Below are 13,389 nucleotides of genomic sequence, written 5' to 3' on the forward strand. Positions count from 1 at the left end.
ATCTGGGGCATGACGCCTTTGATCGGTGCATCTCGTTCGACATCTCTTTGAACGAGGCAGAGCCTTTGTTTTGCGAGTCCCGAATTGCGAGCGACGATATGAAGAAGCGGCCGTATGCTAATGATGGGCCTGGCTGACCTGGGAATTCGGGAGCTGCACAATTGCTGCATAGATTATTGAAGGACCATAACAGAGCAGCGTCGCAGCCAAGCAGGGCGCAAATGCGGGCCGTCCCACGGAATGGCCACAGAGAGGCAACGGAATGAGCATCAGATCATGCGACCGGGTGCCGCTCAAACGCGACTCAGGGAAAATTAACATTTGACAGGTCCAGCTGGGCACCGCAGGATGATGTGCATGTGTGTGGCAATCCATCTAAGTGACAGTACAGTGACAGGAGGCAAGGTGGGCTGCGTGCGTGAGGTTGTGTTGCGTTGCAGTCGTGACAGCAGCCCTCCCTTTCGGACTTGGCTTTTGTCTATCGATTTTGCGACTCTTGATCCACGGCTCGATTCTTCAACCCCGGTACAGGCGGGAACTGCTGAAGTACTGCACTGCGATATGGAGGGAACTATATTGACGGCGACGGGCAATATCGACGGGGGATGCACCCAAACGAGCATCGCGGGCGGCGACTGACAGCGGCTCGGTGCATGCTAGCAACCAGTAGCCGGGATTGACAGGTGAATGGCTGCGTCCGTGGGGGAAGCTGGCGACTGTGCTGGGCTGGGCTGGGCTGGGCTGGACAGTCTCCAGCGTCGGGCTCGACGGCGGTTCGGCGATGTTGGGCAACGCCAGCCGCAAGAAGAGGAGAACGCGCCCGCCGGCCGGCCACGAAGCCGTGATTCCAGATATGACGAAAAACGCGAGGGGTCGGTTGGGAAGCCGGTCATGAGAGGGCATTCCCGGATCCACCATTCATCCACCAACCCTCCGACTGGCGTGTGAATATCAGCGCAGCACGATCCAGACCAATCCCAGTCTGGGTCGGTCGGCGAATTCCCCCCCGTGATGGAGGGTGATTAGATGATGGGCGGATAGAGTTTGAGTACCGGCATTCCATGATTGCCATTCAGAGCAGGTTGACAGGGGACGGCAGATGAGGGAGGGTACCGAGGAATGCTGGTGACTCTTCCAGAACTCTGGCCGTCTCGTCTATCTCTTGTGATTTCTGTCGTTTTCCTAGCCCCTGGAATGATGGTGATGGGCGAGGATCGTGGCCGAGCAAGACATGGCCGAGCACGAGCAGGGACTCAGTGTATTCCGGAGGTGTTCCGGCGACGCAGTGTCATTGCGTGGGTAATGCCTGGACGATGCTTGGACGAAGGTCCTCGGGGCAATCGACGGTTGGGGGGAGGATGGGAGATGTCAGATATGACGAAGCAGAAGGGCGGCGATGCCGTTGAGGCCGTAGCGTGCAAATCTCTGCGAGATGTGCGAGGGAGAAGGATGCAGGCGGCCAGGACTGCCATGTCGCGAAATGGGCCTTGACTGGATCGAAAGAGGAGTGTGAGGCCGACGAAGAAGCAAAGCATCGAGAAGAAAGTTTGGTGGTTCCAGATCGATGGGACTCGCAGCGCCCGGGTCGAAGGTCCCCTGTTCCGCAAGCCCTGCGGCCCTTGTTGCTGCAGCTGCTGGTACTGACGCTGGGTGCTGATGCTGGTCGAGCAGCTGCATGCATGTCGAGGCGACCCCTGTTTGCTGCAAGGAAAGAAAGCCCAAAGCGACCGGGATATGGGCGATGAAGAAACAACGGGAGGAATCGCTCGGTACCAAACAAACAAAAGAAGTGGAAAATATGACAAAGGGAGAGTACGAAGTATGTGGAGGAGACGATGCGACGACGACGAGGCAGGGCAGTTGAGCAGGAAGGAAGCAAGCAAACACGATTCATCAATGCGACAGACCGGGGAAGGAAGGGGAAGGGGAAGGAGCGGGCGGAACGGGATCGCGGATCCCCGCCTGCCTCACATCTCAGTGTTCACTTCGGCCGGGAAGGAAGGAAAGCGGGACACTGCACCGTACCTAGGTACCTGACCTTACCTTACCTTAGGTACCTGCCCAAGAAAATCAAGCAATTACTCACTCGCACCTGCCTCCCTGTGATGTGCTCCTTCTATTTGCGCGGGAGTGCACCTGCCCGGTGCTCCGTGCTCGCTCCTGCCTCCCCCCCGTCCGATCAACTTGATCCCGTCCCGGAAGGCGGTACGGTGGCGGCCTGGGATCCCATCGCCCTTTCCTCTTTCCGGGTAGCGCGAGGCCGGCACATCGGCGCTCCGGGTCCCCGGGCACGTGGTCTCACCAATCACGGCCGAAGCAGACCTCCTCGCATCAGACTGAATACCTAAGACAGGCAGGCACCTATGCCCACCCGTGACCTCCTTCGTGCCTTCCCGCCTGCCTCGGGCACATGATGAGCAGCAGCACAGGTGAACCCCTGAGCCGATCGAAGCAATTTATTGACCCAACAAACTCCCAAATTCCCGACTTCAACACCATCACCTCGGCCTTGGGTCCATCACAACTCACAACTCACCTCACGCCCTTGCCCTGCGACTGCCCTGGCTTTCGTCGCATCTCACATCTGACGGTCCAGCTCGATTGAGATGGCCTCTTTCCCGGAATCGCGGACGCCGCCCAACCGGATGGGGGGACCTGAATCTTGCATCCGCATCCGCATCTGCATCTGCATCTGCTTCTGCACCCTAAGGTACGCGTCGATGACGATCGAGCATCTGATCTGGAGCAGCCTCATCCTCCACGCCCTCCCTGCTTCTCCCTCCTCTGCCCTGCCGGAAACCCAACCGGATCCCCCGTCCGCCGGGGAAAGAGGCAACCTGAAGCCGTCCGCCGTACCTGATCGCCCGGTCCCAGAATCGTCGTCACAAAATACACGATTCGCTCTTCCCAAGCCAAGTCTCTCTCTGGCCGTTGGCTACTTTCGCCTAGCTCTGCGAATAAGCAACGTTCTTTTTGACGGGTGATACGATTTCTCCCCCTCGTGTCACCTTACCCAGTTTATTTTTGGCCACACTCCCGCCCTCGTTCCGTCTTCCTGAGCCAGCGCCCACCCCCATTCCTTTGCCTCGTCCTCCTCACCCGCCCTCGAGCGGCTGATACCCCGAGGCAGCCGTCCAACGGCCAGCTAACTGCCAAACACCATTAAGTGGCCGTTATTAAGACAGTTGGCACGAACGAGTATCTTGGCCGTCTTATACTGAGCCATACTAATTCTCAAGGATGGACGTTGCTCTCCATGTGGCGCCGTTTGATGAGACGAACGAAGAGCGTTGAGCCCGCCCGTCTTACGGTCTCGTCTCATCCCGCGCTCCCACTCGAACTTCAACTTCATTCTTCAGCCATCTCATCTACACGCAACACCACAAGGTTCGATCTCGCATCTAGAAGCCTCCGAGTCAAGCCTGAGCGCTCGATCGTGAAAATTTTTCCAACTTGAAAGAAATTTTTCAGCGCCCAAAGAACTCATCGCCCCGAAACAGCCAGGCTGGGGAAAAAGCAAACATCAACTCCAACACCGCGCTCAACCGAGGGAGAGCCAGGCACCCAAACCAAAACGACCACCACAAGACAAAAAAGTAACCAATGGTCGGTCAACCCTTTTCTTTCGTCACTTATACGACATCTCCAACAAGGGAAGCTCTCTAAAACCTGTCAACAATTAAAGTTCCAAAATTTGAGAGAGGTATCTGTCTATCTGTACATACATCCAAAGCAAGGCGCGCGCCAACATGGGAAAAACAAACAATGTTCGAACAAGACCACCGCCCCGCTAACGCTTCATCCCTCGCAAGATCCCCGTCGCGGAACTTTTCATCCTGTCTGACTCAATACTCAAATCATCGCAGCCTCAACTTCAGGCGACGTCACCGGTCGCAAACAGCTCCAGCTTGACTCTCTCCCTCTCGACACCCATGCCCTCGAGCGCATCTCTCACCTTGAGCATCCATTCCTTCGGCCCGCAGACAAAGTACTCGGTCCTCTTGTCCGCCAGGCCGAGCTCTGCGGTAGGCAGCTTTGCCAGATCGAGGTGCTCGTGGAAGTCGTAATGGTGACCCTTCCGATCCCCCTCCTTGACTTCGTTCAGGAAGATGTGAGCGCTGACATTCTCCCTTTGACGGGTCAGGTCCCTGACATGCTTTGCAAAGACCAAGCTGGAGCTGTTGCGCGCCGTGTGCACCCACTTGACGGGCCTGTTTGGCGTCTTGCTCTCCGGGCTGAGCACGGTGTCCATGATGGCCATCAGCGGGGTGGCGCCGACGCCGGCGGACAGGAGGACCAGCGGCACGTCTGCCTTGTCGGCCTGTGTCACGTCGAGGAAGAACTCACCCTGGGGATGCGACAGCTCAACCTCGTCGCCGACTTGGTACTCCTTGTGCAGGATGTTCGAGATCAAGCCCGTGACCAGACCCTTGCCCTTGTCCTCCGCGCTGCCGTCCAGAACCGTCGCCTCGCGCTTGACGCTGATGCGGTAGTAGTCGCCCGTATGCGCGTCGCTGAGTGAGTACTGCCGGGGCTGAGTAATACCTCCCAGCTCGGGCACGGGGACCTGGAGAGAGATGTACTGGCCAGGCTTGAATTTGGGCAGCGGCAGCTTGCCGTCGACGGGTGCAAGATAGAAGCTGGTGACAACGTCGGATTCGTCGATGCGCCGGATGATCTTGAACTTGCGCCAGCTTGTCCACGAGCCCGCCTCGCTGTACATCTCGGCCTCGCGACCGATGAAGACCTGCGCAAGCTGCGCATACGCCGCCGTCCACGCGTCGGCGATCTCTGGCGTGAGCGCATCCCCTAGTACCTCCCCGATTGCCTTCATCAAGTGGGTTCCGACGATGTCGTACTGCTCAGGGCGGATGTAAAGCGAGGCGTGCTTGTGGGCGATGCGCTCGACGGCGCCCTTGAGCTTCGGCAGGTCGTCAATGTACGTGGCGTAGGCCAGGACCGAATTCGCGAGGGCGCGCGGCTGCTCGCCGTTGGCCTGGTTGCGTAGGCTGAAGACGTTCTTGAGCTCTGGGTGGGTATCGATCATGTCCTTGTAGAACAGGGTCGTGATGGTCTCGCCGTGCACCTTGAGGACGGGTGCCGTCGACTTGACAATGTCGATTTGTTGTTGCGTGAGGCCCATCCTGGCAGACGAGGTTGCAAAGCTTCGATTGATGAATCGCTGGTGGCGGACCAGACGTGGCAGGAGACGAGATGTCTTGGAAAAGGCAGACATGTACCAGATGTGCGTTGTGAGGTAAGTGATGTATGATGATGAAGCCAGTGCTTCGGTCTGATGTTTCTTATCGTCCGTGTGTATGGAAGACGGCTGTCTGGATTCTGATGAGTGGTGGTAACACACTTTCCTTCCGTTTCATCGTTTCAAGCCGGGACACTGGCTTTATATCATGAGGCGGAAATCCCATCGGCTTGCACGACTCATCACCATCCATCTTACGCATCTTACGATGGTACCCCCGTGGCCCCGAATTGACAAATATCAGAGCGCTCAGTGGTCCCGATGGAAAGCTCCACCTGCCCGCTCCGGAGACTAAACCGCGGAGGGTAGAATGGGCCAAGGTGCCGCGAGGAAACAGGGACCAGAAAACTGGATATTCCGTAACATCCTCTTGCCGTGGCCTGACATCGGACCGTCGTAGAGTTTGTGCATCTCCGCGGCGGTCGGGGCCGGGCCCACCCTTGTTCAGGCACGCCTCGTGGCTGGTTGACTCTGCGGAACGGCCGCCTGGCGGGACGCTTAGTGGGCTTCCGCTGGTGGGACGGGTGGCCGTTGCATTCTAGAATTGGTGCCGTTGTTTGGTACTTTCATGAAGCGGTGATTTGTTCTGTACAGCGATGTTTATGCGCGGCAGTCTTGCAGACTTTGAGGTCTTGATGATCTGCTGTGGGGATTCTGCGACTTCACAAGCCATTCTGCAACGCTGCAATTCGTCATGCAAGATCTGACAGAACCCACGGCCTCTGCAGTCTGAGGTAAGAGCGCATGCACGATGAGAGACTAAACGTCAGCAGCCAAAAAGGTTTCACGGGAGAAATGGCGCCAGAATAATTTGAAGGAGTGGCGGCCACGGTCGTTGGAAGCTCTCACCAAAAGCTGCTGCATTGGCTAGCAGTCGATCTCGAGCGTTCTGTTACTCAAGGGGCGCGCGCCGGTGCGACGAAACCACCACATGGCACCCAGACACCCACGCGACCGAAGGATCACCAAGCTTCAGCTCCCTATTCAGCCCCAGCTTTCGCCTCCAAGACGTTGAACGAAATTGCCTTGTCTCTGACTCTCCCACAGTTTGTTTCAAAGTTCTAAAACAATACACAATTGTCGCACCGCCACTCCCGCCAGACACTTTCGAACAAGCCACCTTGTTGTGTATGTTCTCCCCTCATTATGTGTGCATGTGTGTCCATACCTACGTACGTGTGTGTTCCTGCAACGCCTGAAGGCAAAGACATTGATCACCCCCAATAAATTGAAACGGAATTTTCAAATGAAAACATCCGCCTCTTGTTCACCTGTGTGCCTGCCCCCAGGCTGTTGGGCCGCCATCCTCTCGCACGTAAAAAGGTTCCGTGTTACCGAGGCGGACGTGATATTCCCGCACAAAAAACAACAAACGAGGGCTGAACTGGAACAGCATGAAAAAGCCCTCCCCAAGGCAAAAAGGCACATGGCATCATTGCACATGTTCAACCATGGACAAGGTTCCCGGAGAAGCTTCATTCGTTTTCCTTCGGGAGTAAAAATGCGTCATTCCAAATCATCTTCATCATAGGACAATCCAAAAAGACGTGAAAACCTTTTGCAAGCAAGATGATTGAGATCTGGACCCGTCAGCCGGTGGGATAGGACGACATTCCGCGCGCGCCCATCGATGAGGTGCTTAATGACAGCACAGCACAGCGGCCAGTCCCGCGCCGTCAGCCCTGGAAGCCGATCGCTGGGTCCCGTCCCACGCCGCAGCAGCGCTGTTCCTGGATCGCCTCGGGAACCAAAACCCGTTTTCCGACCCCGCCTGCCACGCGCCCAACTGCGCCATTAACACGCACTGCTGCCGCTGACATAATGTCTCCGGCGGAAACGAGGAACTTTTCGGAACCAGCGTGAGCCACAGCGGTGCTCATCCGTAGAGGCTTACCTCACACAAACATGCAGTGTGGTCACGTTCCCCAGTTGAGAAAATGTCATCGCCCGGCCCGCCCCGGCTGGGAGACGTTCTCCGCGGAGGGAGGAATAGAAGGGAATCACGAGGCCTTTGATGGATTATGTGCGCATGTCATTAGTTGCGTGAGCCGCAATTGGACCCTGCGAGTTGTGAGAGGATGCAGTATGTACGCCGAGCTTTTGATGCACTCTGGTTAGTGTAGAGCGAAGCCAACCCGTCGACATGGACGTGCTCCGGAGGGCGCGGCGTTCGAGATCAAGACGTGGATCAGTAAACTTAACGCAAAAGAAGAATTTCCTATAGATATTTCTGATTATTAGAGATCTTACGGTTTGACATCCTCAGCTCCTTCACGCCCTCCGGCGTATCCGGGTGAGGATTGTGCGACCAACATGCAGAGAGTGCTCGGATTTTGCACTTGTTTCCTGGAGTACCTATTTGATATTGGATCGCATCAGCATTTTCCATAATATTAGGATACACGCGGAACCATTATTTTATTACAACTACGCTTCGTTTGGTTTGGATATGAGGGTCGCAATGTTGTTTCCACGACCATCAAGTAATTAAAATATCTTCCTCTTATTCAAAAGCCAAATCAAGCCTCTACGAAAATCTCCATGCAATTCAAAGCAGAAGCTGAGCTGAGTTCAAAAACGGCATCATCATATATTCCGCGAAGAAGTCCTGCAAACTCTATGGAAACAAACACACCACCCCATCCATCATCCAAACCCCCCCCAAACTCTCACGGCCTCGGCTCCCAATCCCAATACCCCTCCTCATCGCGCCCGGGCGCCCCCCTCCCGCGTCCCTCCATCGTCGTCCGATTCTGACAGCTCGGGCTGTAGTGATCCCCCCTCATACCAAATGGCCACATCGCAACGAAGCAGACCTCGTCCACCGCACAGCCAGGCCTGCACTTCTTCCACCCGCTCCAGTTGAGATACGCCTTCAGCCCCTTCATCACCCCACGCGCTCTCCCGACCGCCTCCCGGAGCTCGCCCCCGGTCCCATCGACGGCTTCGCTCATGGCCTCCGCCGAGAACGCAGCCGCAAGCTTCGGTGCAGCGTCAACTAACAACCTCCGAGCAGAGTAGAGATCTCCGCATATCCTCTCGAGAATAGTCTCGACAGCCGCGTGGATGAGGCCATCCTCAACCGTCCACTCGTCCCTCACAACCTCCGCGGGCGCGAGATACTGCCTCACGCACCTTTCCTTCGCGTCCCCAACCATCCCCTTCACGTCCACATCGTACTCATCTCTCGGGTACATCAGCCAGCTGTTCGTTACAACCAACACCTGGCTCACGAACCCCTCCTCATCAGCCCCATGCTCCCCCTCCTCCGCCAATGCCCCGATCCGGTCCGCGAATCTGCTCACCACCATATCAATCACACCCTGCCACTCAACCACTCCCCCCTCATCCCGCATCACATTCTGCCTCACCCGCTCCATCATCGCCTCCCTCACGCCCTCCTCCAACCTCCCCAACCGCGGCATATCCTCTCTTGCCGGATTGCTCACATTCACAGGATACCACAACCCGCTCACCATGCCCCCGAACCCCACCTTCACCCGCCCGCCCCCGATGCCATCATACCTCTGCCCGACCGCCCTCGCCCACTCAAACATCGGCATGCCCCCCGCGCTCACCCAGTCATCGCTCCACGGCCGCCGCAGCACGCTCACCAGGTCCAGCCCGTCGGTAAAGTCGCAGTAGATGCTCTCGAACCCAATCTCCATCCGTATCACCCCGTCCAGCCCCCACGACTTCACGAGCGCGCATATGTCCCCCGCGCGCTCAAACTCGCCAAACTTGGGCTGGTCCACCACCCCGCGCAGCAAAAAGTCCTGCGTGTCGAGCGTGCCCATGTCCGTCTTGCCCGCCGCCATCCCGTCGATGTACAGCAGCTTCAAATCCCGGTTCGCGCGGTAGGTGTGGAAGTACCCCCTCATATTCTCCATCGGCGGCGGCGGCGGTCTCTCCGGTTTCTCCCCATCCCCATCCCGCAACCTCCTCTGCCCCTCCCCTTCAACCCCCAAAAGCGTCGGCGGCTTCCCATTCCCAGGCTTCGAAGGCGGCCGTGGCGCAGGCCTCCCCCCGCCCCTCCAACTCCTCGCAAATCCCTCCGAATGCTCCATCTCGAAAGCAAGCCACTCAAACCCCTCGGGCGTCGAGTTCCCCCTCGCCCCGTGGAACAGCATCGTGCCCCGCGGCACCGTCGCGGGAATCACCGCCAGCCCATTATGATGGATCGAGCTGCCCCACTGCCTCATCGCAGAATGCACCGCGTTGAAGATATGCGCCGCGTTCTCGCGTGCGTGGTGCGCGCTCGGGCCAAACTCTGACGGCGCCGGAGGTTGCGCTGGTGCCGGCGCCGAGGCCGATGCCGATGTCACCGGCGATAGGGTGAGTGCCAGGATGGCAGTTGATGAAAGCCGCACCATCTTCGATGTCTTGTATCGCGCGATATGGTAATGAAGCGACGTTCGATAAACCTGTGCAATCGAAAGAACCAAAAGAAAAAGAGAGAGAGAGATAGGCAGTCGACAAACGTCAGATTACGTCCCTGGGCTTATCTATAACTCCGGGGGATCAGCCTAGCAAAAGACCCTGGACGCGTGGCGTCCCACGAGTGACTGATTCGCGGTGAGACTCGAGATGTTGCGCAATCCGAGGGCCGACCGGGGGCGCGAGTGGACTCGTCGGAAACCGGCCGGCGGGCTGTCACCTGCTGCAGCCTGGGATCACCCCGGCTGGATCCTGCAGACGGCCAGACCCTTTGTTTGCTCCTGCGAAGGTTCAGAACTTGTGGGAAATCATCGCTGGGAAGGATTAGCCGCAGCCTGAATAGGTACAGCCCAGCTTCCTGAACGGGCGCGGTGAGATTTGCGGCATGGTCAGCTTCAATCGGCCACTAGTCTTGTGCCGTTCAACGGCCAGAGCCACGCCATTACCAGCACCAACGTGACTCGAAACACCAACAAGTGATAGATAAAACAAAGTGGGGAAATCGATTGAGACTGCCTATTTTCCCTGTGCTAGAATGATTATGTTTACTGAGTTACTTGACCGAGGAGGGTGATAGAAGGAATGACAGGAATAGAGGTAACGCCGATGACGGACGACAATGATAGATGAGGATGATAATAGATAAGGATGATGGTAGATGAGGATGATGGATGAGAACGGTGGAAAGTGGACAAGGGTGATGGACGACGACAATGGACGACGATGGCGGACGACAGCAACGACGACAACGACTGCAATCAGGACGACGATAACGAATTGTTTCGGCACAGACAATGAAGCTACTCTAGAATCATCTCGCAGTCTAACACGTCCCAAACACTTTTTCCTTGACAAAACTCATCAACCGTTAAGCATTGCTTCGTCACACATGTTCCTAAAATACCCGCTTCACTGGCCGTTCTGACCGTTCTGACCATTCTGACCATTCTGGCCGTTCTCGCCGTTGCTCTTGCCAGAAACAACCGGGACGTCCTTCTTCTGCGTAAAGTGACGCGGCAGACGGTTCTCTCCCTCCCTGTAGGGCTTGCCGGCCTCCTCTCTGGCCATGTCGTTGACCCATTTCTCGCCGCCGCGCAGGCCGGGCTTAACACCGACCTCGGCCCACTTCGCAGCCAGGTAGAACCAACCCAAGGCATTGCCGACCGTGCCAACCTCGTCGCTGACACCGTTTTCGGCCTCGTAGCTCATCTTTCTGTGCAGCTCATCGTCTGTGAAGAGGTCCACGAGGTGGCCGGCGACTGCCTTGTAGTCACCAGGCTCGACCAGGTAGCCGTTGACCTTGTCCTTGACCTGCAGGGGAATGCCGCCAGCCAAAGTCGCAATGACGGGACGGCCCGCGTGAAGGGCCTCCGAGACCTTGACCTCGAAGCCCTCGCGGGTGGATAGCTGGAGAACAACGTGGGCATTAGCAAGAACTGTGTTGATCAGCTGGTCATTGGGTTCAAGACGCATGATGCTGCAGTCCTTGATGAGATGGGGGTAGTGCTTCTCGAGCTGAGCCATGGTCTGGTCGTAGATCAAGCTGGCATCGGGGTCATCAACTGAACCGTTGCCGCAGACAACGAGCTGAGGGACGTCAGTGACGCCCTTCTGCTCCATGATACGACGGAACTCGGCATAAGAGTCAATGACGGTAGGAATGCCCTTGGACGGGTCGAAGCGAGCAACCTGAACGATGTACTTGCGGGCAGGCCACTCGAGCTCTGTCATGCGCTGGTTGCGGCAGGCATTGTTGTAGATGTGGCCGTAGTAGCCAGTATCCCATTTATTGAGAGGCTTGTTCAGACCATCAAGCCAATCCGTGGTGGCTGGGAAGTAGACTACCTTCTCCCGCGGTACGTTGTGCGGGACGAAGATGGGAATCGGATGGCTGATGAACATGTCGGCATACTGGATGTTGCTCCACAAGAAGTTCCAGATGTCCTCCTGAGGTGAGCCAGCCTTGGAAGTCAGGTCGCTGCGGATCTGGATGTGGGATCGGTAGAGAACGGGTCGGTCTGGGGTAATCTTCTTGATAAGAGGAATCAAGCCGGGCATTTGCGGGTCATCAATCTGTTCGAGAACAGCAGTCAGTCAAGGTTCAGACCCGAAGCTTCGGTGCACTGTCAAGTCGCGGGGCAAACACCAACGCAAAGCTCCTGTGGGGATGATCCCACTTCCAATGCACCATGGAGGGGTAGCTCAGGGAGTGGGGGGCATGGAATTGGAGATGGGCGCGGGGGAGGGTATGATTTGGAGAACTCACCATGACAACGTCGGCACCGCCCTCTTCAGGAGGACGTAGGGGACCGCCCTCGGACAGCCAGTAGCGGTTGGCATTGTCCGTGATCCAGTCAATGATGGACTGCTTCTCTTCGTCCGAGATGCGCTGATCAGGATGGCTGACACCTTGGAGGATGTTGTGGATGTTCTTGGTGACCCTGAATACGCCGGGCCTCGGCTTGGGGACTGGGTATGATGTCAGTTTCATACGATTTTTGACAGCTCAACGGACTTGTCTCAAGACGGAAAAAACATACCATACCAAGTCAGGTCAACGCCAATGAGACGCGCAAACCGAACGAGGGCGTGCCGCATCAAGGCCACGCCACCTCCCTGGGGAGTGCTGCTGAAGAAGGCAACCTTGATCTTGTTCTCGCGAAGCTTCTTGGCATAGTGCATGGTGGCATCCCAGGTCGCCGGCCCGCACGTGTCCTTGTGGTTCTGGATGGTGTTGAGCTGGACGCGGAAGCCCGCATCAGTCTGGACGATACCCCGGAAGCCGACCTGGAGAAGGGGGACGAGAGAGGGGCCAAAGTTCCTGGGGGTGGGCTGTTAGTGACGGGATCCACTGGATGTGCGACCGGGGTAGATGCAGGATGGGCGACTTACATGATGCACTTGCGGGCCATGGAATCAGCCTGCTCATCGACTCGCTTGATGTCCCAGAAGCTCTGCTCTTTGTGTTCCTCGTCGGGGCGGAGGACAACGGGGACAATGTCGAGGTCGAGCCAAAGGCGGGAGCATAGGGTAGGGCTCATGTACTTGAGGGTGGTGGGTAGACCTGCACCGATGAACTTGGAGAAGTTCTCGTGCTCATAGCCCTCGAGGGTGTTGATCACGTAGTCGGCAATGGCATCGTTGCCCGTCTGGGTCTGGTCATCGAGGTTGATGTGCTTGACAGTGAAGTCAATGAGGTAGACGGTATCGTGGATGGCCAGAGCCACGACGGCCGTGTGAGAGTCGGAGAAGACGGCCGAGATACCACAGTAGAGGGTCTAGATCTGTCAGTGACATATTATGAGGTTGATTCATGGATTATTACCGTCAAAGCTGGGCCAAAGGCATTGCCCTGCTCGTGCATGGTGCTCATCTGCCTCTTGCGGTGGGCCGAGGTGCCCAGCGAGAACTGGCGACCCGGCTGCTTGTGGTCGGTTGGCATGATGGCGACGGTTGTATTGCTCTTTGTGTATTCAAATGAGGCCAATTGAAGTGGTGAGGAGGTGGATATATCAGCAGTGGCGTCTATAAAAGCCTCGTAGAGCTGATAGCAGTGGTGATGGAGAGAGAATGGAAGCAAGCTGGAGACCTGGAAGAGGAGCAAGCTGCATTTTGTGTTCGCAATGGGCTGCCACGTCAAGGACGACAGGACCAAGGACGACAGGGGAAGAGGAGACAGGGAAGCAGGAAGG

The 13,389-nt window shown here is 56.9% G+C and overlaps 3 protein-coding genes across 3 annotated transcripts; all 3 read right to left on the bottom strand.

Moving 5' to 3' along the window:
• Positions 1-3,874: 3,874 nt before the first annotated feature.
• Positions 3,875-5,143, bottom strand: hmp-0 (Flavohemoprotein; the record flags this gene model as incomplete). The annotated part of the gene is made up of 1 exon (XM_037330088.1): positions 3,875-5,143. One exon carries the CDS (start codon positions 5,141-5,143, stop codon positions 3,875-3,877), a length of 1,269 nt encoding a protein of 422 aa, XP_037171804.1.
• A 2,786-nt stretch (positions 5,144-7,929) lies between these two features.
• On the bottom strand, positions 7,930-9,633 carry CGCA056_v014847 (Uncharacterized protein; the record flags this gene model as incomplete). Its single annotated transcript, XM_037330089.1, has 1 exon — positions 7,930-9,633. One exon carries the CDS (start codon positions 9,631-9,633, stop codon positions 7,930-7,932), a length of 1,704 nt encoding a protein of 567 aa, XP_037171594.1.
• Positions 9,634-10,606: 973 nt separating this feature from the next.
• TREPH (Trehalose phosphorylase) lies at positions 10,607-13,139 on the bottom strand (the record flags this gene model as incomplete). The annotated part of the gene is made up of 5 exons (XM_037330090.1): positions 10,607-11,770; positions 11,964-12,166; positions 12,238-12,518; positions 12,590-12,975; positions 13,023-13,139. 5 exons carry the CDS (start codon positions 13,137-13,139, stop codon positions 10,607-10,609), a joined length of 2,151 nt encoding a protein of 716 aa, XP_037171801.1.
• Positions 13,140-13,389: the final 250 nt, after the last annotated feature.

The sequence above is a fragment of the Colletotrichum aenigma genome (genome assembly GCF_013390185.1).
Source record: "Colletotrichum aenigma strain Cg56 chromosome Unknown KSG_Cg56_contig10, whole genome shotgun sequence".
In the NCBI taxonomy this organism is placed as follows: Eukaryota; Fungi; Ascomycota; class Sordariomycetes; order Glomerellales; family Glomerellaceae; genus Colletotrichum; species Colletotrichum aenigma.